The sequence below is a fragment of the Copidosoma floridanum genome, unplaced genomic scaffold, assembly GCF_036245765.1.
Source record: "Copidosoma floridanum isolate Cflo_tuat_1 unplaced genomic scaffold, Cflo_Japanese_pri ptg000020l, whole genome shotgun sequence".
Classification (NCBI taxonomy): Eukaryota; Metazoa; Arthropoda; class Insecta; order Hymenoptera; family Encyrtidae; genus Copidosoma; species Copidosoma floridanum.
In genome coordinates, this window is record NW_028321897.1 from 20594653 (window position 1) to 20621278 (window position 26626).

At 32.1% G+C, this 26626-nt stretch overlaps 1 protein-coding gene across 1 annotated transcript in view; it reads left to right on the top strand.

Moving 5' to 3' along the window:
- The window catches only part of ND-49 (NADH dehydrogenase (ubiquinone) 49 kDa subunit), a 93287-nt gene extending 69527 nt beyond the window's left edge, over positions 1–23760 (top strand). The window contains exons 3-4 of the mRNA XM_014348791.2: positions 1528–1999; positions 23224–23760. Coding sequence (XP_014204277.2) covers positions 1528–1999; positions 23224–23629 — 878 coding nt within the window. The 3' untranslated portion in view covers positions 23630–23760. The remainder of the gene's footprint in view (positions 1–1527; positions 2000–23223) is intronic.
- The last annotated feature ends 2866 nt before the right edge of the window (positions 23761–26626 follow it).

Sequence of the window (26626 nt, forward strand, 5' to 3'; positions counted from 1 at the left end):
ATCACGTTCATTGATGTGTGTTTTGCAAAATGTATAGTACTTATACTGTTGCCATAATAGTCCAGTATTATGATAAGCACATTGGCATAATGCTCATTGTCAATAAAATTATTTATTAAAATTACACATACATGCGCACACATGTAAGAAGTTACGTTTGATGAATATATTGTTTAGTTAGCGATTCTGCATTTTGAAAGTTATTTTTGGGCAAAAAAACGGAAAATATGTTCTACGCATTTTTAAAAATTTAACGAATATACTATAATTTTTATTAAAATTTTGCAGCTTAATGTTATAAAAAAATATGAGAAACACTTAAACTTGAGGTAATGTCGTCTTATAACTCAAGACCTATTTAGTTGTGTGCCACAATTTTCTTTTCTCTTTAGGATGCCTGTAAAAATCGTTATTTTTTGTGTATTAGCTTTTTTTGGAGATACAGCCTATTTCTCAATATTTGGAGGTCATGTATCCGCATAACCATGGAAAATCATTTCTGCATTATCGTAGATTTCTACTAAACGTTAAATAATTTTTCCTATCTAATTCCTGTATTTCATGAAGGTACATCGAAAACATCTAAAGTTGAGGTTATGTTTTTACATAATTCAAAGCCTCTCATTCTGTGCGCTACGATAATTTTATTTTCTTTAGAGAACGTGTTAAATTCGTTATTTTTTCTCTCTTTCTTTCCTTGAAAAATACGGCGTATTTTTAATATTCAAAGGTTGTCACATTATAAAAATCCGCTTAGTCAATAGTAGCTATGTGCATCGACCAGCCATACATGCAAAAATTATTTGTTAATTTACTATATTAAAATAATATTAACTAGCGTACATAGTATTAATATTAACTATTATATTTTATACACATGCGCGCAGGCAAACATGTACACACTTGCATAGTAGTAGTAGAAAGTACAGACACACATTCATCATACATGCACTCTTTCATGGTTCCATCTATAATTCTATTCTGTACACAAGTTATACACACATGCATACGTGCATGTATACGTCTTACGTGCACACAGCACTCAGTAACACACTACGACATGACAATAGGCCTATAGGCCCTACCTCACACCCTCTTAAGCTTTCCGATCGGGGAGTATATAATAAGACCACATGCTGACTGTACGAGTATTTTTGATCTTCAGTACACAAGTATTCCTGTATTACCTAACAATCTGTATTCTAACTCACGAACTGAGCAGAGACCGAAGTTTGTCGTTTTAAAAGATTTTATACTTTGGAAAACTATAAAAACTATAATTAGGTATATGTTAATACCTACTTTTATTTTTTTTAGATAAGAGTATAAAAAGGGATATGTTTTTATTTGAATTATCCTATGTATAGAGGTAGTAAATGACTCATTAAAATAGAAATTTACGAATGTAAATTGAAATCGTGTAGGAGATGTATGAGGTCTTTGGAAAATATATTTACAATTTATGAACATTAATGAATATTTTTTCATCATAAGTCAATATTATTGATTATAACATGTAATTTCCAGCTTTGTTTGCTGAATTGACACGTATTTTAAATCATATCATGGGGATAGGAACACATGCTTTAGACATAGGAGCTTTAACTCCATTTTTCTGGTTGTTTGAAGAAAGAGAGAAACTGATGGAATTTTATGAACGAGTTAGTGGTGCACGAATGCATTCAGCATATGTAAGGCCTGGAGGTGTGGCTCTTGATCTCCCTCTTGGGCTTATGGATGATATATATGAGTGGGCTTCAAAATATTCGGAGAGGCTTGACGAAATAGAAGATATATTATCAGAAAACAGAATTTGGATTCAGCGTACAAAAGATATAGGTATTATTAGCGCAGAAGATGCTTTAAATTATGGCTGCAGTGGAGTTATGCTACGAGGTTCTGGAATAAAGTGGGATATTAGAAAATCTGAGCCATATGATGCCTATGACCTTGTGGAATTTGATATACCTATTGGTATTAGAGGCGATTGCTATGACAGGTGAATTATAAAAGTTTTACTGCTATATCTGCTCTTTTTAATTGTACATCATATTTTTGTACACTTCTGTCAAATACTAAATTGCATTGCATGTTTTTATACTTGTATGTTATCAAAAAAGAATAGTCGGTATAGTCTATAAAAAAAAGGTTTTTTGGTGACGATATATAATCTAAACTTTATCATCATCATCATCACCGTCATCATCGTTGTCGTCATTATTTGTTTTATTTATTATTATTATTGTTTTTTTAATTATTTTGAATATTATTTTTATCATTACTCTTATGACACATGACGCTTTTATGTATGCTATTAAGTTTTTTAAGTTGATAGTGTTGAACTATGCAAAATTACGTAATCTTTTCCCTACGTCTTTACGAACTTACTATTATTGCAACGCATTTAGAATGCAGCCGTATTTTTAGTGAATTTTTTTACTCGTTGTAACATGTCTGAAAGCAGTTTGATGGTGAGTTTTTTTAAAGTTCTAAAATAATTTTTACTAGTTACATGTTTGTAAATTTTAGTATTAAAAACCATTTAAAAACCTTTGAGAATCAATATAATAAATGTTGTAATAATTTTTTCAAGTAAAAAAACTTCTATTATAATTGTTAACGTTTATATTATTAAAAGTTGTAATGTTTGTACTATCTTGCAACTCTTTTTTAATCACAAAAATTTTTATTTATAATTTTCTTCAGTTTTTTCTTAATTCTGACACTATTATGTTGTAATAAGTCATAATTCCCGCTGTTATTGCCAGAAAAAAGTGTAAAATTGAAATTACTTCAACTATTTTCAATGCTGTGATTGAAATTTAAATTAATATATTTTATCGTTTTGAAAATATAATAAATTTCAACAAAACTTCTAGTTTTAACACTGTACATCTTGTCATGAAAATATTTGTGTTTAATGTACTTAACTGTTTAAGTATCAAATCACATGACTGATGATTTAGGACTTTAAATAATGCAGTTATATTATATCACAACACTCTCATTTTAAGATAGAGTATTGGGGGATTGACGTGCGAAGCGTGTAGGCGGCGTATTCGCACTAATAAAAATATAAGCGTTTACGCATACTTAACTCTTTTTTTTTTTATTTCATTAAAAAACTATTTTCTAAATGCATATGAAAATGTAATATAACGTTTACTTAATAGTTGTCTTATAAGTGCAATTTTATGCAATTTTTTCATAAAGTTACTGGTTTAATTGAGTTTTTTCTAAAATAACGTATGTAAAAAACGGTTGAGTAAAACGATCTGAAATTTTGTGTGAAATATTTTATAGTACGACGAATATACGTTCGAAGTTTCAAGAGTGTTTAAAAAAAAACCTATAAGTAATGATCGTGCTCATTTAGGGTAAGACGCCTTTATTGTAATAGTTATTATTATAACTGTTATTATTATCATCATCATCATCATCATTATCATTATTATTGTTATTGTTATTATTGTTATTATTATTAATGTTATTCTTATTATTACTATTATTATTGTTATCATTATCATTATTATTTTTGTTTCTTGCAGCCCACATTTCGAGAAAGACAATTTTTTTCAAGATCAGTTAAATATATAATAGCATGTTGCCCAAAACCAGAAGTGCCATAAAAATAAGTTTGCCACAACGTTATTCAACTATAGTAGCAACGAAAATATTGAAAAAAACCAATCGTTAGAACTGCCTTAATAAAAACAGTTTGTTTCAGCAGATAATAAATAACCTTTAAATAATGAGAACAAAAATATAGATGAGCAGATCAGGTATTTGTTAGAGATAAATGCGAACAAATAACTTTTAGAGAGCAGTCAGTAGTTTTAATGGTACATAATCATTATACTTTTGATTTAATCTAAATAAATATAATAAGATAAATCTAATTTTTACGTCTTACGTAATCGTTCTAGTTTTAAAACAATATTTTTTAATATTTTCACTGCTACTGAATATTTTGGTAGTAACTTGTGGTTATGTTGCGTGCCTTATTTTATTGTTTACAAATACAACTATTGCTTCGTATATTATAGAAATCACCTTATTTACACTGTAATTATTATTGCAACCAGGCATACTATAAGGTGAGCGTCTTAATTTTTTTTCAATAATAAATCAAATAATACCTTTGATGGTAAGTGACAGCTAGAGGGTCAAGGTTGCCAAACCGTCCTACAGCAGTCAGTATAGGTACGTATACGCTTCTTGTCAGCTACGCACATTAGGTGACTATAGGACGGTAATCACTTTCTCCCGAAAACGCATAAGTACGATGGAAAAAAAGCCAGTGCCTTTATGAGTTTGCTTCGTACTTAGCGCTTATGCTTGTGGGCTATAGCTTACATGCGTTGAAACCACACACGTCATGAGCCAATCACATAGGTTCACAAAAAGGGGGGCACTTCCATCGCCACTATGCGTTTGCTCCATGATTTTCTCCTCCGTGTATGCGTAACTGACTGATTGGCTGAAACGTTACTGTAATATGATGTATTTATACATGTTATTGCTCGAAAGCCTTGGTGATGTATCGCAGCGCATGCAACTATGTTCGTACATTATGGCACTGATAGTAAAAGAGGATATGAAATGAAGAGAGTGAGTGCAAGATTGTACATATTCAAGACTTAGATAAAATTTCATTTGATTTTTCTTATATCTGTTGTGCAAAATATGTACCTTGTCATTATGTGCGTGTGTGTACCTGTGTATCTATAGTACACATGTCTTATGTGACTTGTTAAAATTAAAAGTTAGTATAGCAATTGGCTGGAAACTTAATTCGCCCGCAATTTTTTAGCACCATCTTGTTTGAAATTTTGTACTATATAGGAAAGTACTGGTTGCTAGGCGGAAATGTGGTCAGAAATTGTTTAAACATTTTTTTTAAAGAAATTATAAAAATTACTTGTTTTGAGAAAAAAAATTGCTCCTTATTTTTAAGCCTAATCGGAACAAATAATCAATTAGGATGGATGTACCTAAGCCCCAAAGTTTTGGAGTCATAAATTCCCAAAGTTTCAAAAAAAGCGTATTTTCTAATTTTTAGGGCTCCACAAGACTACTCATTATTCGATCCTACAATGACTAAATGGTCGTAAACAAAATTCTAATTTAGGTGTTCGTAAGGTAGTTATTTTTGGATTAGCTGGCTTCGCGATAAGTAAGCAATATTCTATACATTACTAAATTAAATTTCTTAGTTTTTGTCGATGTCTCAAAAGCCCAGAACTTTGTCTTATTTTATTAACTACTCTTTTGTTATTTACATGATAACACATTTCGGGATATTGTTTTATCAGTAATTAAAAAAACAATCAAAAATAATTTGATAAAAAACCGTTTTCCAAAAAATTTTTTAAACGGCCTTCTGCTTGTTAAATACCATCTTTGTCAAAAAATGGACTCAAACTTTAAATTCAGCTTCTTCTTGAAATATTTTTACTATTTTTTGAAACATGAATTTTTTTATAAAAGAAATCGTATTGACTTAATTTCAAGCAGTAAAATTTGACAGTTCAAATATCAAGCTTCTGATTGACGACGCAGCTCTTGAGTTGGAGGGCAATGCAGGGCACGAGAACGTGCAAATGCCGTGATGGTGGAGATAGTGGTTAGGTGCTACCAACCCGTCAATCACGCCGGGACTCGTGGTGGTAGTGGTAATATCGACATTGTCCTAGTTTTACGCGATGTTAAGAGCTAGATTCACAGTTAGACGGCATGGTGCACGAGAATATGTGAGCGCCTGAGCTAGCGGTGGTAGTAGTGGCAGCTCGTATCTGGAGCTGCAGTTGGGTGCCGTGGCACACGAGCTGCAGGGTGGCGTGGGGCACGAGAACGGGTAGGTTCAGTGGCTAGAGATGGTGTGGATACTGATACAGGTGGTGATTGCGGTTGTTCGTCTGAGCTTTCCCAGGAGATCAGTGCAGAGGATTCAGTCTGCTGACAGCGTGATTTCATATAAAAGTTGGTCGATGTACTTAAAACTCGTTGTCGTTTTTCTAGAGAACCACGGGCACCAAAAATTTTTCCTTTTCCATCGTGTATTATATTCACGTTCTCGAATTTCAGAAAAAAATTTTTTCTCTCTAGGGTCTCGGATCGAAATGTTCAATGCATATAAATAAAAACTCAAAACATTTTATTAGAAGACGATAATTTTATTTTAACAATTCAAGAATGCATCCTATATCTATAAAAAATTATCATTCTCTCACAATTGTTTCAGAGAAAAAATGTACGTTAGCTTTCTTTCGTTTTTAAATAAACAAAGATCACTAAGCAATGCAATTTGCTGATACTAAAGTGCTCCATGACTATGGTCCGCAAAAGAAAAGTTCACTCCCCCTTGCCTCGTTTTTCTCCTGTTGTAACGGTAACAAAGAACAAATGGCCTTGGACGATACCAATCGCTTTTGATTTCTTTCTTACCGATCTCTGGGCACGCAGAGACTTCACAGTGACTACATTTATCCCACCGTGATGGAGATCTCTCAATAATTTAAGTTAATAAACCAAATGCATTTAAAATTTATTATATTATTGAAACACTACAACTGCAACCCTGTGAATATAATGTAACATAGTTTAAAGGAGTTAAAGCGGAAATCATTTAACGATAAGAATGTCTTGAAAAAATACATGTTATAATTTGACATCTCGTAAATACGCAGACTAAGTACAAAGAGAATCGCATCTACAGATTTCTAGAAAAAAATTTACACCGTTAGCCGTATTCGTTGTTTTTAATGTATGCTCTTATGAAGACTGCGCAGAGACTTATGACAAAAACACTCAATAGGCCGTTTAGGCCAAGTGTAAGCAAAATGTAGTTTTTCCACAATACGAATGTTTATGCACAGTTATAATAGTAACTTACTTACTGAACGTTACTATTGAGATATCTACAGCAAACCCGTTTTCATACATACATATACATGACAAAATCGTTATTAAGTTTATTTTTGTTGCGTTATTTTTTTTTACGTATGCATAGTATAAGCATCGACTAGGAAAATAAAAGAAAAAAAAAATTCTTGCCTACTTAATTTTTTTTAATTAAAATTTTTTTCATACGTGGGTACGTATCACTGCAGAAAAACAAAAAAAAAACTAATTCAGATCATGGTATTATCATGAAAAAGCTGTTGATGCTTGTATTACAATAAACCCTTTTTTTAATAATCCCAAAACGTCATTCTCACTTTTACATACAAAATCAAGAAACAAAGAAAAAAAAATTCTTGCTCCTACTGAAAATACAGACATGCAAACAGTTACAATTATAAGTTTAACTGAATCACAGTTCAACTTTCCAAATAAAACTTCGTAAAATATAACAAACAACTCAAGACCATCTTTAGATGCAATTTCTGGATATTTACATAACCTTGTTACGTGGGAATTGTGGAGTTTGGGGGTGTAAGGGGATTGAATACACGTGGAAGAAAGTATATGTCCGTTTATTAGTGTCTCAAAGCGAGAGCAGTCGCTTGCGTGGCGTTAGGTTCGGAGGCTGATCGGAGAGAGAGAGTGGGAGAGCTGATAACGCTCGGGCCCGCCGCCGAAAGGTGATCATCATACTCTGTATCCGCTGCTCATGCGCCGTGAGAGGTGAGTCTTGGGCGCGAACTTACAAAGGTTCTAGATACTGTACGTCACAACCTTACAAAAATATCTTTTACTTGAGTAGCAAAAGACAGAATAAAAAAAGCTTTCATCTGTTATATCTGGTCCTTAGTGGCAACAAGCGGTTAAAAAAGAAACAGGCCCAGAAAAGTATTGAGAAAGAGGTTGTTTTATTAAAAAAAAAAATTAAAGTTGAAAATTAGGAAAACAAGAAATAAGAGCAAGAAGAGAATTTATCATTCAAATATTATTGATTTTTTCTTACGTTACACTCTTCAATTCATGAACATCCAGTTTCACACTTTTGAAAAACCGAAATGATAGTAATTAAAGTAGTGGCAGTAATTGAGTGTCAGTAATTGAAGCTATGACAGTAATTGGGTGTCAGCAATACAATCACAGTGGCAGTAATACCAGTATTTGGCTAATTAAATGAAAGTTCAATAATCATTATACTTTATAATTCTTATCATTTAAATTATTATTATATGGTTACTAAGTATAACAGCTTTTAATCAAACAAAAAATAAAGTTTATATATTAATACATGTGTATGTTTGTAAGCTTTTACATATGTACTAAACGAAAAAGTGTCAGTAATACCTACATTTCCCCCTAAATGAAAGAATTTTATTTCTTCTAAGTGACTTAGTAATTACTATGAAAAATGTTCGCAATTCGTACTCATTTACATAAGTAAGGAGTCAATTTACTATAATGATACGGTGATCAGGAAATATAAGAAATAATACTAATACACTCTTTAAATCCAAAGAGAACTCGTAAATTAAACTGATTTCATAACGGTTATGTTCGAAAATTTATCTATTGAGACAGTGAAAATAAATACAGTTCTGTATGAAATAATCAATCGACAATCTTTTATCAATAAGAGGACTCCAAGAACAGTGAAAATGATACGAAGAATTAATAAACTCCAAGGGCTTACTGTTCAGTCTTTTATTCAGTTGACAACGTTTCGACTGCACTTAAGGCAGTCCTTTTCAAGTCTAAATTATGTAGAGCAACATCCACTTAATATTGAATAATATCTATTTCTGCTCTTATATAACCGACTGGCTTTTAAGCTGTCTAAATATAATCTCATATTATATTATATTTAGATTATATTCTCGTATTAGATTATATTCAGACAGCTTAATAGCCAGTCGATTATATTAGAGCAGATATATATATTATTTAATATTAAGTGGACGTTGCTCTACATACTTTAGACTTGAAAAGGACTGCCTTAAGTGCAGTCGAAACGTTCTCAACTGAATAAAAGACTGAACAGTAAGCCCTTGGAGTTTATTAATTCATCGTATGATAATCTTTTGTTAGCTTTTTTAGGTTCGAATTGCCAAAATAGTTCAACAAAAGAGTGTAGATTATGTAGGATCTATTTAAAAGACACAGAAAGTTATGTTAACAATTATAAACAATTTTGTAAATTTATCTGGTACAAATGTTATTAAAGTTTGTAATGCTTGTTAACGAAAATTAAAGAATCTTTTTTCAAGTAAGTATATGGCTGAATAGTAAAACTAAATTTTTGATATATTGAGGTTATACGCTTCCTTTTCCCAGTGCTGGACCGTAATTATTATTTAATATCATGATTAAGATCTTGACAATCGATTTACATGTATTTTTTCTCGTAGATGTTTAGAGACGGTCAAGAAGTAATAGATTAATTATAGTCAATTCTTTAAGGTTTGTAGGTTACGTAGAATTTTGTATCTAAAGTTATAAAATTATGCTTCCACTATTAAATACTTCAAAAATCGAATTGTTAACATACATTTCACCAGTGTTATTGTCACCATAAGATCATTATATAATTAACGTGTAGCAAATTAATTTTTTACCGACATAAACCGTATAGTTCAAAAATGAAACTGAAACATGGAAATTTGGTAGGTTCGAGAATTTTTCTTATTACTTAACTATGTTTATCATTAAATAAACGAATGTAGACCTTGATAATTTAGTGAAACAATGCATTTCACGATGTAGCAACAGAAAATTTGGTTTTGTAAGCGAATATTCTGAGAGAATCTTGATTATTCTAGTCGATAAAGAATTTTTCCTCTTGAAAATATTGTATATTAACTCAAACTATGTTATTATTTATTGTTATATACTGTGCTTTTATGTAATATTGCATCACCTTGTCGCTAGATCAATGAAAAATTCAAATTTTCATGAGTTTTTCTGAAAAAACATTTTTGAACCTATTTTCTATATTTTTCCACTATTGTCTATTAACCTAAATGGTATCTAGAAATTAAGGAAACATAAAGTTATCTTATTTCCTTTAAAAGTTATTGATTTTAAAACAAAAATTAATAAAATTCTGCACTGTGAGGTGGTTAACGTGAAGAATCAGACGTGCCCTTTGAACAAAAGTGTTCGATGCTTATGCCGTCGCGTAATCGAGTATGGTCTTTTAGTCTACAAATCATTGCCAAAAATGGTATCAAAAATGTATTAGTTGGCAAGGTAGTTTAATCTTAGGTGGCCCTTAAAAGAACTGATGAGATTGATGGTTAAGTAGGTAACGTAGATACTTATAATAGCCCTGAAAAGGGCCAGTGGTGAAACCTCTAGCTATTCCTTATTACAAGAAAGTAGACCTGGAGAATACCTTCTCTGTGGGTATGCCGTTAAGATGACCGCAGAAAAAGAGACCGTTGTGGCTGCCCCAATTCCTCAGGGTTGTTTCCCCTGGTTTGCTGTTGTAGCAAAATTTACTCTGGTAGCCCCAGGATGATTGGAAGAATGGCCATGAAATTCCAAAATGCTAGAGCAGATTGTGCTCTGGCTGGACACGTCTCCTGGTATTTCGCTGGAGATGTTAGCATTTAGAACATCTTTTTATTGGTGGCACTCGTCAATCTTGGTAGTTCGGGATGGAGTTTGACATGAGTCGCTTATCCATTAGAGAACAGTGTTATCGGTTGCCAGAATACCCAGCTGCACGACTCCTAGTTCTATGCTTCATACACTGCCGATAATCGACTGTGGTATTAAAGACTTTGTTGAGGATGTAACAACTAGACTCACTTAATTTTATTGCAGGTAGCTTCGATTTTACTTCCCACCACCTAGCGAATCCTACTGAACTGAAGTGAAAAGCTATCGTAGTTTTACAAACTATTCAGCTTAATTATTACTATTGTTAATTATTTTTTTAAGATGATAACTATACTAGGAAATGTCAAGAATTAGTATGCAAAGTTTCAGCAAGATCGGTTGAGTAGTTTTTGCGGTCAGCGATTATAACGCTTTTAGTGACTATGTATTAGTAAGATAAAGAATTGATTCCATTTATAACAAAAATTAAATCAATCTTAAATCCGTGACCACTGTGTCATATTTATACGAACGCTAATGATCCGATAACCTTGACCCTGGCATATTTTTTAATTTGTATATCGCTTACAATGCTACCGAAAAATGATTTGTATTCAATTCCTGACAATCGCCTGTTCTCTTCGCATGTTGTTTCTAAAATAAAGGAGGATTTTTAGCAATGTTGGCAGATCGAATATCTGATGTAATTGCAAAAGTGTAAGAAATCAATTCATCCTGTGATTAATCGTAAGGAGGGCTCAATTGTTTTATTTATGGATAAAAATTAACCGTGTGATCAGGAAATTTATGGATATTAATATTATTATGTATGAATCAATTATCTAATTTCCTGAAATTGCTTGCTCGTTTACTCATAGAAACAACATCAATCAAGAGGCTGTACTTGATGTTTTGAGCATAATTATTTATTTGCATGTGCACGCGTGTAAATTATATTGCATTTATACATGTATACACATTTTTTTCCATGCCAAGCAAGTTTAATCTACTGTTAATTTTCATACTTGATACCTTTATTATACACATCGGAGAGCATTAAAATGGCAATCAAGGAATAGTAGACAAAAGGAAGGGAATCGTTTTGTCATCGATCGTTAGTTAGAACTCATTAATGTGACGTACTAGCTGTCTTGCCACAGACAAACACTTTGGTAGAATAACAAAAGTTTAAATGAAGTCAAAGTCGCTAGTCAGAGTAGTTAAAGCCAAAACCAGTAGGACAGTTATTAAAGTAAAAACCAGTAGTACAGTTATTAAAGTCAAAACCAGTAGTACAGTGTTATTGTTCGTTCGACAATACCAATATGTTTTGTTAAGTATGGTAATAAATCCACTCGATTTGTTTTGCTGACTATTATACACATCTTTCGTTTGAGTTCAATAAAAGTGTTGTGTAATTCTTTGCCTTGACCTCAACCCGTACTCACTTTCCCAGAATCTTGCAAAAGATAATCCAAGCCTTCTTTAAATTATACAGTCCACTTGGGTTTAATCCCAAACAGATCATAATTTAAATTTACATACATATGATAAAATATTTTTTTATAAGATTATAATTCATCAATATTATCTTATTTGTGTTTATTTTTTGGTAGTACAGGTACATTAGAAGACCAACATAATTAGTCTTCTGATTCTCATATTGGGTTTATATGTTTAATAGCAGAATTTCTCTATCAGTATTTAAGTATTCTGTGAAAAGTTTTTTTATATTTACTACACACTAGATTACCGTGGATAGTATGTAAAATTAAAAACCATGCGAAAAATTTTCTTGGTTAATATTAATAAATCATATCCATGACAGTCATTGCTTTCTAAAAAATCGCAATAATTGACAATCACGCTCAAACCAATCGCAATTTCAGTATCCTTAAATGTTTTATATTTAATTTTATTATATGATTTCTTTTTTGAAATGATGTTGCGCCACGTCATTTCTTAAATACAAGTTTTGAAAGGAAACTTTTATGATTTTTGACGATACTGTATTGAATTTAATGATTGCAGTATTTTTTATTTGATTTTCTCTTTTTTGTCAAACTCTCAATTTATTCTTAACAAAATAGTGTTTTGAAGTGTGCACCTACTAAATGAGTATTATCAATTTATTTTATTGAACTCAATCGCTTTAAGAGGTGTTTCATAATTGTTCATAACAGTTTGAATATGTTGTCCTTCAAATATGATTTTTTGCTTGTTGTTATAATCAATATTTTTTAATTATTTTATTATTTACCACAGATTAATTAAAGCCAATTTATCTTCAACGTCACTTAATTTATTCTGCAAGGCATTGATTGTAGTCTTCTGTATTTATCTCATGTAGTTCTTATTGGTCATGTTATTCGTATACTGCATTGAGTTGCTTATATTATTCCTTACGTTATACTTAGCTACGACCTTAACTTCTACGTCCTACCTTCTACCCCAAGATTTATATTTTCACAAAAGATAACAACTTAGTAGCAGGGGGTTGGCTTGCAGAGAGTTGAAGCTAATATTGTTACAAAGCGCGAAGTTATTAATGCCTACTACTATTAGAGCATGAGGTACTTTTGTCCGTGTAAAACCTTAATTACATTATCATCACGTATTTAGAAATAAAACACGTCATCGTGCAACTAGATTAAATACTCACTTCGTGTTACTTAATTGATCATAATCACCTGTCAGCATGCTACAAAAACGTTAATCTTTTATGATTGAGCAATTAAAGTGACTAGGGATTGCCCGCTAACTTATTCGCTTTGTGCAGCAATTGAAAACAACGCTATCTGCAGGGGAAAGTATGTCGATACTAACTACCAAAAAACACACAGCATCTTATGGATAATAATATATAATAGATGTTTATTTCAACAATAATATATATTTAACAACTGAAATAAGTTTTTTCAGTCCCAAGCAGCATATTATTAGCAACTAATGCTTTTTTTTTAATTTCATAAAAAAAGTCTAATTCTCGTATGAAATGAATATAGTGTATGGAGAAAAAGAAATACGAAAAAGCAAGAAGAAAATTTTTTTTAATAATATGGTCCTAAATAGGTATTTTTCAGCTCAGAAGTATACTCATCATCTAAAGAAACTACGTAAGTTGCGTAATATACATTATTGTTGAAATCAACGTTTAAAATTGCTGCTCGAAGCAAATAAGACATCCTCACATGGCTTGAGTAAATTGTTTGCTGGTAACTCAAGTCACACATAACAAAAATTTTGAAAAGTATCAAGCTACATCAGTACTTTGCTGAAACTTTACCTAAGTTTAACTGAATCCCCAATAAACAAACACAATTATATAGAATCATCATAAAACAAGTGTTGAGTTGGTTTTTAATTAGTAGAAGCTTGGCATTGGGTATTTAACTCCAAGTACCCGCTGAGTGCCCATCAAGTGCCTGCCAAGTACCCAAGTGCCGGTCCGATAACCGGGAATTACCTGCCAAATACCTAGCAAGTACCTACTCAGTGCCTGTGAAGGGCCCGTCAAATACCTGCAAAGTGACTGCTAAGTACCCACCTAGTACCTGTCAAGTATCCCATAAGTACTATCCGAGTACCAGTCAAGTACTTTATAAGTACCAGCCAAGTACCTGTTAAGAGCCCGTCTAGTACCAACAAGTGCCTACTAATTGCCCATCAAATACCCCTCGAGTACCCGGCAAGTCCCCACCATGTATCTGTGAAATATCCTCTATGTGTCTGCCAAGTACCTACATAGTTCCCGTCCAGTACCTGCTAGGTGCCAACCTTGTATTTGTCAAGTAACGCCAAGTGCCCACCAAGTACCTGTGAAGTGCCCGTTGAGTTCATGTCGAGTACACGCATAGTATCCTCTCAGTACCCGTCAAGTGCCCACTGAGAGTATCTACCAAATATCCGCCAACTGCCCAGCATATACCTGTTAAGGGCACACCAAGTGCATGCCAAGTGTCTACTCATTAAAAACCAACAAAGTATTTGTTACGTGATGGTTCCGTAGTATCAGTTGTTAATTACACCAAACAAAAACCAATGGTTATATAAAAATTTTGTTGTATGAATTACGATTTGGAGTATTCCGCTGTTCATGCTAGTTACTGCTGTTAAAGTACTTTCGGATGTCCTTATATACTAGCAGAAAATTTCTACGTATTGTATCTATTAATGGAGGACCGGACGATTAAAAAATGCATAATTTTCAGGAACCAGAAATAATCAGTTTCAACACTATAGATTATTCTGTGCCTGTACATTTTCCCTGATAAAATTGATGGCGAGATCAAATGCATGCTAAAACTTATCGTTATCGAAAATCACGCAATTGATATAGCAATCTTTTGTAACCTGTCATAAAGACAGACGGAAATATTTGTTGATGGCTTGATGCGCAAGAGTTAAACACATTTTTTAGGCACGACTGATACTCAGGAGTGCCTTTTGTTTTTGCCAGAGCAAAAAGTGTAAGTACCTTTAAAACTAATTGTTTTTGTGTAAAAAAAGTTTTAAAAGTTTTAATTCAGAAAAAATTGCGATCACGGACCTCAGCGTCAAGGGTGTACGTATGTATGTATGGGCGTAATCAAGTTTTTTGATTAACTCATGCAGTTTTTGTCGGATTGGGCTGAAATTTGAAAAATAGCTTCGTCGTTTACGTCTTACATGATGGTTGAAAATCCGTAAAGTTTCTTCTTTTAGAAAAAAAATGGCAGTCGTTTTAAGATGGTACTTTCAGTGAAAAAAAATAGTTTTTTGACTATAACTTTATAACATGATATTTTCGAGATTTGCTGCGTAAGACAAAGTTGTAGATATATTTATAATACAACTTTTTTGTCCAGGATGTAACCCAAACATTCTGTGAGCTAAAAAGTACTCAAAAATCGAAAAAACGTAGTTTTTCCCTATCTAACTTATTTGTTTTGTACTTTAAATTATGACATTAAACGTAAAAGTTGTAGATCTTATTAAAATACAACTTTTCTGTGTAAAACATTTTTACCTAGGATGTAACGCACACTTTCTATGAGCCGAAAAGTGCTCGTAAAATGAAGAAAAAGCCTTTTTCCCCTACCTAACTTTTTTGTTTTGCACTTAAAATAATAAACTAAACGTGATAGTTTACGGTCTCGTCGAAATACAACTTTTTTGTACTAAACATACTTAGTTATAATATTAAATATGGGCTCTAAATCGTAAAAATGCCGAAAAATTGTAAATTTATCGTTTTCCCCTATCTAACTTACTTGTTTTTTTTATTTATATTTCAGATTAACGTAAAACTCATAGATCGTGAAAAAATACACCTTTTTTTTATCTACAATTTATGTCTTTAAGATAAAATTGACGCCATAAATCGCAAAAAACGATATAATGCTAGCTTGTTCAGAATACATACGATTGACACTCAATGCAAAGTTAGGAGCGATAAACATTGTGATCTAAGGCTTTCTTTTTTTCATCCCGTGGAAATGTGCACATTTATTTCCCAACGCTACACCGAACAGTACCAACTTTTTACACAGTGTGGTAATAACAGTAATATATTTAATCGTATCAGTCGTGCCTTAAATGCAAAAACGCATTTTTTGCATGAATTTAGCAGCTTGTTTATTATGATCATTGACCATCTTTTCCGTCATTTTTAGAATACTGAATACTTTACGAGCATTGACCTATATGTCGCCATTCTAGAATGTTAAATTGAGTCTGAAGTCACATTGCGATTTGTTTCATATTGTGGACAAACTTATCAACATTATGAAGTATCCTTTGGTCTTAAAGTTAATGAGACGGCGCAGTCGCTGGTAAGAGCGGTGATACTGATATTAGATGAAGTATCAATTTTTGCATAAGATTTTGTCGACGACTGTACTGACACTTATCAAATTTTGATAATCATCTATTACATTTACTACAACTATTTAATCTATTGATTAAAGCTAGTGTTACTGTTAAATTCAATGAAGTTAAATTCTGTAGGGGTGAAATGTAATATTTAGGATACCTTATTTATCGTTATAATGTTAAAATCGATCCCCGGAAAGTATCAGCAATTGAGAATTCTTCTGCTCCAACAAATACTAAACATTTGTAGACTTTGACTGGTTTAAGTGACTTTTTCGTGAAGTTCTCAGTTTAGTCAACTAAACGTTTAACTTTATTTTTCGAAACCTTAAAAAACGTTAATCGATAACATTAGGGTCCTGAGCAAGATCAAGCTTTTTCTAAAGTAAAATAAAATGATAATCGTTCACTCACAAAATAATATTTTTTTTTTAAATGCATGCTGATGTATTAAACAGCGGATTAGGTGCAAGTTTATGTAAAAACGACGAAATTAATAAGAAATAAGTTATTTACGTAGCTAGTTTCCCGTTTAAAAGTTCGACGTAATTATTTTATTACTGAACTTGAGCTCCTGGTAATTATTATGCGTTAGATAAATTTTACTCATTTATTCTTGAGACAAAAATTATCGTTGATACTGATCACTAATTTGACCTACTTATTCTTATATCAAACCCTTAGTGGGCAATTGGAACGTTGGATGCTGGTACTCCAAATCTATGATGTTGAAATAAATCATATCTAGAGGTCGGGAAATAAAGCGGCTGATGAACTCAGTAAGCAAACGGAAAGTCACGACCCATTCCATGGAGAACAAGGTGCTATTCATTGTCTATCAAAACATTTCTTTTGGAACAACATTCTTGAACAAATTAAAAGCTTAAAAACTATTCATTGTAGATCCGAACAAAGAAATAAAAAGAATACACTTTTAATAATCATAATCGTCTTCAATTTTGTAATTTTATTCATAATTTACTTTATGAAAAAATCGGAGTTAAAAAAACTACCACTATAAGAGAAATTTAAATTCCCCTAATCCAAGAGATTTACTTATGATATAGTCAGTCATACTGGTGCCCAGAAATGTTACTACTTTGTAAACAAAACAGTCGTTAGTTCCAAAACGAAAAAATTTCCCGAGAATGAATTCGAACTTGTGACTTGTGTCAGAAAGTTAAACCGTATGTACTATCGATTTTTATGGCCCGTTGCCAGCTCTGCAGAGGAGATACAGATATGTTTTACTGCATTAAATGCTTTTAATAAATTCGTGGTAAATACTAGCTTAAAAATATCATAACTACAGTCACTCTAAATTGCATACTTTTAAATTATATTCCGAATATCGGAAAACCAAAGGCCATTCATAGTGACCATAACAGTTAATTGATCTCCAAAAAATGGACGAAGAAAGAAGCTAAGCATTGTATTGACACAGTGTTCTCATCAATTCGTCATCCACTAAGCAAAATTGTCACTTTATCATAAAAACAATTTGTCACTTTATTTAAGGCATTCATAAAAGATAAACATATATCATCAGTAACACACGTTTTATTCACTCGAGGTATAATTAATGTAAGCCTTCGTAGCATATTGGGCCAACACTGACTGAAATTCATTTGAAGAAAATGCCAAGTTGATTTTAGAAACGCTATTTCCTGTTACAAAAGAGACATAACGTGAATAACGATTAGAAATTTACGTTAATGGTTGGTAATATTCGTGAAAAGGGAATGACAAGAGCCGAAAAGTACAACGCTAATTACAGCTTTTAAGCTCACAACATATGAGATGAAGTTTAAGTAAAAGTATGTAATTTCTCGATTAAAGATTTGGAAATTACTGCTTAATTTCTGACTATTTAATTTTGATCACCGGAATATGAAAGATATTTGTCTAGACAAAATGAGTTGAACATTCTCCTTGACAAGGCATTTTGATTATTAAGGATCAAAACCCTGTGTGGGAGACGATACGGAGTTCCAAGATAAGTTAGTAAGTCGGCGCAGATAAGCAAGCCCACTACCAAGAAAAAAGTCAGACTCTTTGCATAAGTATGAGTTTGTCCTCACAATAACTCTTGTTACTTTGTATCCCAATTCTGTCCACCCAAGTCTTCTTGAGTCAACATATCTCACTTATACATAAAGCAAAGTCACTTAAGTCGTTGAAATCGGTAATCACGAAAACTACTCAACCGATCTTGCTGAAATTTTGCATACTTATTCTTGAAACTTCCTACATGGTTTATTGTAGTTTTTATCTTGAAGAAATTAAGAACAGTAGCCATAAATAAGTTCAAATTTTTTTTAAAATACGATAGCTTTTTACCTCAGTTATGTAGGATCCGTTAGGTGGCGTAGAAGTAAAATCGAAGCTACCTGCAATGGAATTAATTAAGTTTGGCCATTAAAAATATTAACGTTCCCTACATAACCATCAATTTCATCCGTTCTTTTAAGAGCAACCTAAGATTAAATACATTTTTAATGTTATTTCTGATAACGATTGGTCAACTGAAAGACTATACCTAGCAAGAACTTTACTGAAAGATTTCTTATAGATGTCTTCTAGGCGGTAAATGTCCACCTGAAAGACGTCTTTTATGTCTTAAGTCCAAAGGTGGACATTCGCTGACTAGAAGACGTCTATAAGAAATCTCTAAATAAAATGCTTGCTGGGTATAAAGCCAGCCACTATTAAACCAAGTCAGTCATTCACTGGCAGACGTCACGAGCGGAGTTTTTCGTCGCAGGTCTGAGATCCCCAGCGACCGATGACCCTTTATTACCCTCTCAAGTCTAAGCATTAAACCAGGAATCACTGATCATCTCCAAGGTCTGCGCTGGGCGAGCCTAACAGCTGTAAAGGAAAAATAAACTTTAGCGAATGGGACAGTCTCCAACAGATTTATTAAGTGAGGGATCAGCTTTTCATTATAACTCTTTTACGGTAAACACTTAAATCTTCCAGATTCTTCAACTGGTAGAATATGTATTAATATTTTTGGGGCGATAAAAATGTAGAGATTAAGCTCTAGAACATTGTTGCTCTGGTAATAAAGTTGTGAGATAAGAGAAAAAAAATTTTTAAGTGTGTATTTTTTAAGGGGCTTAAATCTTAACAGTTTTTTAGGGCCAACGATTATTTTATGGCATAAAGCACGCCTGGTACCTTTCAGCATAATTACATTATTTTCACTTTTTACAACTTATTATTTGACCAAATAAACTGTATGGATTTCAAACAAATTTGCCGCTGGTCTTCCTGTAATGTGTAGTTCTTTTGGTGCGGCAGATCACAATCCCCCCACAAAATTTGCCCCCCCCCCCATTCTTACACTATAGTTGACCCACAAAATAAGAAAAAGGACCCCGCACCAACCTAATGGGATTGTGGTTTCCAATGAAATGGTCTAAAATTTTAATATGCTACAGTTTATTACTTTCTGAACAAAAGTTACCATAGGCGCAAGACCCGAAAATGAACAGTTTTTGAGGAAATAATTATTTAAGTCGCCGATTTTGGAAAAAATTAGTTTGACAGGTGGCGCAATTCAGTATATATAATGTATATAGCTCGCTCGATGTACAGAGATATGATTGGAAAGGGTTATGTCGAGTGTATCTGCCATTCTTGACTATCAATGGGCGCTATATAGGATATTATAGTTTAGTCAGTAGTAGCGTAGCTCATTGGCAAGATTATCTTGTATAGTAGATCTATATCTAGGTAATAAAAAAAATCTCCAGTATTAGAAAGTGCTTCTCATAAGTAACCGATAAATAATTGGCTTTATCATTTTTTAACTATAGATAGCCAAAACAATACTCAATCAGGTTCATTAATATAAGTTGTCATTACAATTATTCTTATTGAAATAGATAAACTGACTCTCCTTTACAACTACACGTTGATTATTTAACAAAATTATTATTTGCGGAATCTATGCTATTATGAATAAGATTAATCATTTGCTAATGAAAAATATGTTTTATATTTAAACTTCTCTAGCTATTTTGTTTCCGCTATTGCTTACAGGTACAGTAAGCGTATATCTCGACTCCACCACCACTTCCTCGTCCAGTTCCAAAAACCTACTATTTGTTGATCCTGCGTTTCCTTCAACCTTTTCCTGTGGCAATGCTGATTCCGAGACACAAGATCAAGTTTCTCTAAGACAAATAATTATCTCTTGTTAGACTTAATACCTTTATCCTTACAACTTTTTTTGAAAAGATTAATTAAAACATGTTATCTTTACATTACAAGGACATTGTTAAGATTTTGTTGGTTTCTTAGACAAGCAAATGTATTATTAATCATATTTAAAGGCATACTTTGCTGATGTTTTTGGTTTTTATTATATTAACTGTATTTTTTTTAGATTCAACTATTCCTAATGTTGTATGAGTTGGTGACATATTTTTTATTTTAACTGTATGACATACGGTAAATTCATTATTACCGTGTTTTTTTATAAATTAAACCAACAATATGAACAAATTTTTGGTCACGTAACTGTGCAATTGAATTATTAGTTTTTTTTTTTATAAAATAAGATTCGTAGAAACAGTCATCATTCAATTTCATAACTGCTTTTAAAGGATGTTGTACCTGATAGTTTATGACAATATTGTATTCTTACAAGTACCAACTCATTACAGAATAGTTTTACTGGAATCGATGCTTGAGTGTTAACGTATTCTTTGATAATTAAGAGAGTGTGATTTATCCTTACAAATTTTACAATTTCTTAAATAATGCCTTTTGAACTTTTTATAGCTTGTAGTAAATGAGAGTTTAAGGTTTTAGAACAAAACGTCGAAATCATCCAGAGTGGATTTCAATTAGCTACTGATTTGCTAAGATGCGATAATGCACATACATTAAACGTCATTGCTTTTGCTTGCCAAAGTACAGTCCACATGTTACGAGATTTGTCATCCTTTCTTGTTTTGGCAATTTGTTTATCTGTTAGTACAAAAGCGATATAGAAAAACTGTATAAAACAAAATTATAGTAAAAAGTTATTTAATTTTGAATATCATAAAAAATCGGATTCATTGAAAAATAGACATCTTCTAACATCTATAACTGGGCCTAATAGTAATTTTTTTGTTTCAAAAAGTGTGAATTTTGTTTGTCTTGAAGAGACAATAAAAATGCGTTTCATAGAAATTTCGAAAATTTTAAGAGGACAAAGTTATTTAGTATTGCCTAATTGTAAAGGATCGCAAGGGTGACCCTCTCTAAAAAAATTTATCGTGTATTGGCTTGCTTCAAAGCTTTAATCAAGACGAGGAAGATACTCTCAAACAGAAAGTTGTTACTTTCAAGCTTAGTTGTTCGGCAGCATTTCTTAGATAGCAAAAAGGACTATTTTTAAGACTTAGAAGACTAATATCTGGGCTTCCTGGATATTTAGAGAGCTCAAATTTTGGCCAGTATCATATTTTATTAGGTACTACAACACACTTTAATTTTAGCCAAATTCGTGAACCCAACGAGCACACTTTTTAAACAGTTGTTGAAGTAACCCACACTCGCGCGCGCGCGCGCTCGTGTGTGTGTCTAATTATCGCCTTTTCTCACTAAGATAATTCTTGTTACGGAAATTTAATTACAAAAATCTAGGCACAATAAGATTAAATAAATTTTGAAACCGTATACTGTAAGGTTGCGTTTAGATAAACTCTGCCAGTTTGTGGAATATCACCCTTTGCCGCAAGTGTCAAAAAGGTTTAGAGAAAGTCACGCAATGTAACTTGACCCTTATTTTCACGACCCTTACTTTCAAGGCTAAATCTGGCAGTGTGCAGACTACCGTCGAAACCTAGCCCTATGATTTTTTTTTTTTTTTTGTAAAAATTTTAAACACTTTTTTTCATTGTACTCAATCACACCTGTTACTAACCTCTATCTTAACAGTCATTTAGACAAAAAATATTTTATTCGTTAGAGATTTTCACCCAGATTGACAGATTATTATACGAACACTTGAAGTATAGAACGTGAAAACAAGACACTAACATCATACTTGTGCATATCATAAGACAATTTTGAAATGCCGTGGAAAAATGTAATAAAATAATATGTTAGTATAATAACAATATATAATATATTGGTTATAAAATTTGTAGTTCAGTGTTATTAATACCTAATAACATTTAAATATGACGATTTTAGTATCGCATGATATTGTGTTGTGAAACTAAAAAATGTGAGAGTCAGAATTCGACGTATGTATAAGAGAAGTAGTATGCATTGTCTGCAATTTAAACTGACACATGCTGCTACCGTACCACTTAATGAGAAATTCTATATTTTTTTCTTTTTTTTTTAAATTTCTTCGCTAACAACAAAACGTTATTAAGTTTTTACTTATGCACGCAGAAACCAAAATAAATTCTACTTGTGCATACATTTTTACTATTTCTCAGCTCTTCCACTGAATCATCGTAGGTAAATTAAAAAACTTGAGCGTACAGAACTTCGGACTACACATTGTAATGGACTAAAAATAATATTTTTTGCGAAAATGAAACTTAAGACTTTCACCTAGTCTCCGTTTTTTGCTAATTCGTACACACCCATAACATAAAAGTCTTTTTCTTTCATGATCTTCTGTGATTTACAAGCTTTTATTTCTTATGTGTAAAAATTAAATGAGTAAAACAAAAAAAAGTTAAAGACTGGAATAAGATTCAAATTCTGTATGTTCTACAAACACATTTTACTTTTTGTTTTAAATGCCTGTGAAATGTAAAAAATGAATGCTGAATTAAAACAAAATTGTAAACATTCGTTAATATATTTTGTACTTGTGTATAGTAATAAATTTCACATTCATTGCAGGTATCTTTGTCGTATGGAGGAAATGAGACAGTCTTTGAGAATCATTGAACAATGTTTGAATAAAATGCCAAGAGGTGAAGTAAAAACAGATGATGCGAAAATAGTGCCCCCCAGTCGAAAAGAAATGAAAACTAGTATGGAAGCTTTAATTCACCATTTTAAATTATTCACACAAGGATTTCAAGTACCTCCAGGTAGTACTTACACCTGTATCGAAGCACCAAGAGGAGAATTTGGTGTGTACTTAGTCAGTGATGGTAGTTCGAAGCCGTACAGATGTAAAATTAAGGCTCCTGGGTTTGCACATCTTGCTACATTACAAAAAATTGGCCCTGGGCATATGTTAGCTGATATAGTAGCCATAATTGGGACTCTTGACGTTGTATTCGGTGAAATAGATCGATGATTTTGTACCTTTATTATTGAGTAAATTACAATAGGAGTTGTATTTTTCAGCTGTGTTTGTAACATACCAAAAATCTGAATAAAATAAAAAACGAATTACTTAGTGGCAATATAAACATATTTATGACGATACATAGTAAGTGCTTAAGCTTATGTAACTAAACATTTAACGAATAATTTTCAATAATTCTAAAATTCTTTAACCTCTGTTAGAATAAACCCACCCTGGCTTGACAATACTTTTAAAACTAAGAGTAATCAGTAGTTTTGAGACATAAAGGTACTCAAAGTATTTTTTTATAAATTGTAATTTATGAACTTGAGGTGCAGACTTTAGTTATATTTCTGCTTGAAAATTGAGATACGTAGTCCCAAGAAACAAGGCATCCTTTTAAACATAAATCTCTTGAAGCTAATTACGCTTCAAAAAAATTGTGCGAAGACAACTATATACGAGACATAATACTTTGAAAAATCAGTAAATTAAACACTACATTTTAATACAAGTAATTTTTTATTTAAAGCACAGACAGATAAGGAATTTTAATTTGTTAAATTTAATACGTAATATGGTATAATTTAAAGTCATAAGCAATATAATCTCTTAAAATTACAAATTTTTTGATCCTAAATAGATAATTGGTAATTTCAAAAATTTTGTTGTAATACTCATCTTATTTATTTTCCTATTGCGTACACTTTCGTACCAATTTCTAAATTCTGAGGTCTAGCATGTTTATCATAATGTTTTTTACTTGTATGTTTACATTTAAAGAGCTCATCATGAGCTGTACCTGTTTCATGCGTATCTCTTAAGCAACGGATCAAATTAATGAAATAATTATTATAAGACAGAATTTGATTTTCGGTTGGATATGGATTTAGTGGATATGCTTTTCTGACGTATATTAATTCATATAGTATAAATCTGGTAGCTGTATGCAGTGATTTATTGTATTCATCTATAGCAAAATTTTGTCCCAGTCCTGTTTAGTTAAAGCTTTTGTTCTTAAAATGCTTGCAAGCATGGCATGACTACGTTCTAGTGAACCGTTAGATTGGGGATGGTGTAGTGGTATTAAGGTTAAAATCAAAAATTTGCGTTAAATTTGTTAGTATATTATTTCGAAATTACTTTCCATTATCGCTGAGTACTATTCTAGGCACTCCATACAATGCTATAAAGTGTCTTGCCCAGAGCGTCTGCGACTGTGATAGCTCGGATGTCGAGTATAGCTACTACTACACAGTATTGTGAAAATAGACATTGTGTAGTTAATATATATTTATTTCTAGATGTTGTTGCTAAAGGTTCTACAGTATTGATGGCTATTTTTGAGAAAACTTGAGCTGGAGTATCAGTTACTATCATAGGTTCTTTTGTTTTTATCCATGTTAGTTTTTGTTCTTGGAAAATTGCATTTTCGTACAAAATTTTCAATATCTTTTCTCATACCTTCACAGTAATACAATTCTCGTATTCTATGAGTTTTATTCATGCCCCTATGTCCGCCAAAGAGACTGTTATGGCATTCTATTAATTTTTGTTGTCTCATTTCGTTTGATAAACAAGCAAATTCACCGAAACATTCAGTTATTTTAATGTTTACATGACTAACTTCTTGATGAATTCCTCTGGACAAATTGTTGGTTATTTCACCCTTTCTGAATATTCTCAATGTTTCAATATTTTTATTTTCTATTGCTTTGGCTAAACCTGCTAAGCGTGAGTGAAGATCTTGAAGTAATATTTCATCTCGTTCTCTTTCTTTGATAACCAAACAGAATACTAATTTATTTGTATAATTGCTTGTTATTACGTCACATACTTGTGGTTACATTTTATTCGATTCGGATTTTGAAATATAATTTAAATCTAATAATAATTTATTGTTAGTAAAATTAAGCGTCAAGTCAGCCAGAATATACGTTGCAATGTTGTCTTTTGCATATATTAAGGTGGTTCTTCACCTAACCCATTTACTTAAACTTACAGGGAAACTTGAAGAGATTGTTATTAAAGTTATAAGGCATCTTCTCTTAAAATTTTAAGTCCCTTTATCAGGCAAATTTTTGAAAACAAGTCAGTCAAAAAATGCACTTTTAACATGTATTCTTATGTAGGTTACTTTTCCATACTACGATATCATGTAATATCTCGTAAAGTAGACTTAAGATCGTAATAGAAAAAGTTTGTAGTGAAAGAAGAACTTTTCAGCTTTCTAATAATATAACAAAAGTTTGGGCTGATCAGGGAATTAGTATACGATATTTAATCGTAAACGAAATGTCTGCCGTGTAAACTGCGGCAACGTCTGCTTGAGCAGGAGCGTACATGCCATTTTCAGAACCTTGCATCAAAAAAAAATTTTTTTATAACTCTTTCTCTGACTTCATTAGCTTGTTTATTTGTACATAAATGCAATGATATTATAGTCAAGTGCCAGTAAAACATATTTTATGTTGCAAATAATAAGCTAATCGAAAATTAGAAAACCACAGGGTCCCGTGTCGCTTTGATACGGCACCATCGTGAAGAACCACCTTAAATATTTTCGTGTGCTTACTATTTCAAGGTGATCCATTTCTGTTCTTATTATAAGTCTAATTATAGCGCTTTCCTTACGAGTGACTTGGTCATCGCGGTCAGCATTCCATTGCTGCTCTAAAATTTCGAATGCGGCTGTAGGACGAGTAGACAGTGTCAAGTTACTCTGCTTCAGGGCATAATGCTGTTTTATGAATGTGTCTCGCTGTTTAGCACTTGAATAAGAAGGTGTATTGGGTGTACTACCATGCGTTTTTTCTTCCTCTCTAGCTTCTTCGCTATCTTCTTGTTCAATGGTAGAAACATTAGGCTCTTTCCATACAATATCGACATCGTCTCTTATTACCGTAGATGCAGCCTTGGAGCGTCTTATAGGTAATTTTGATCTTATTAGAAAGCTTCCTTCTTCTATAGAATTTTTAGAGTCATCGGAATAGTCTAGTGCATTAT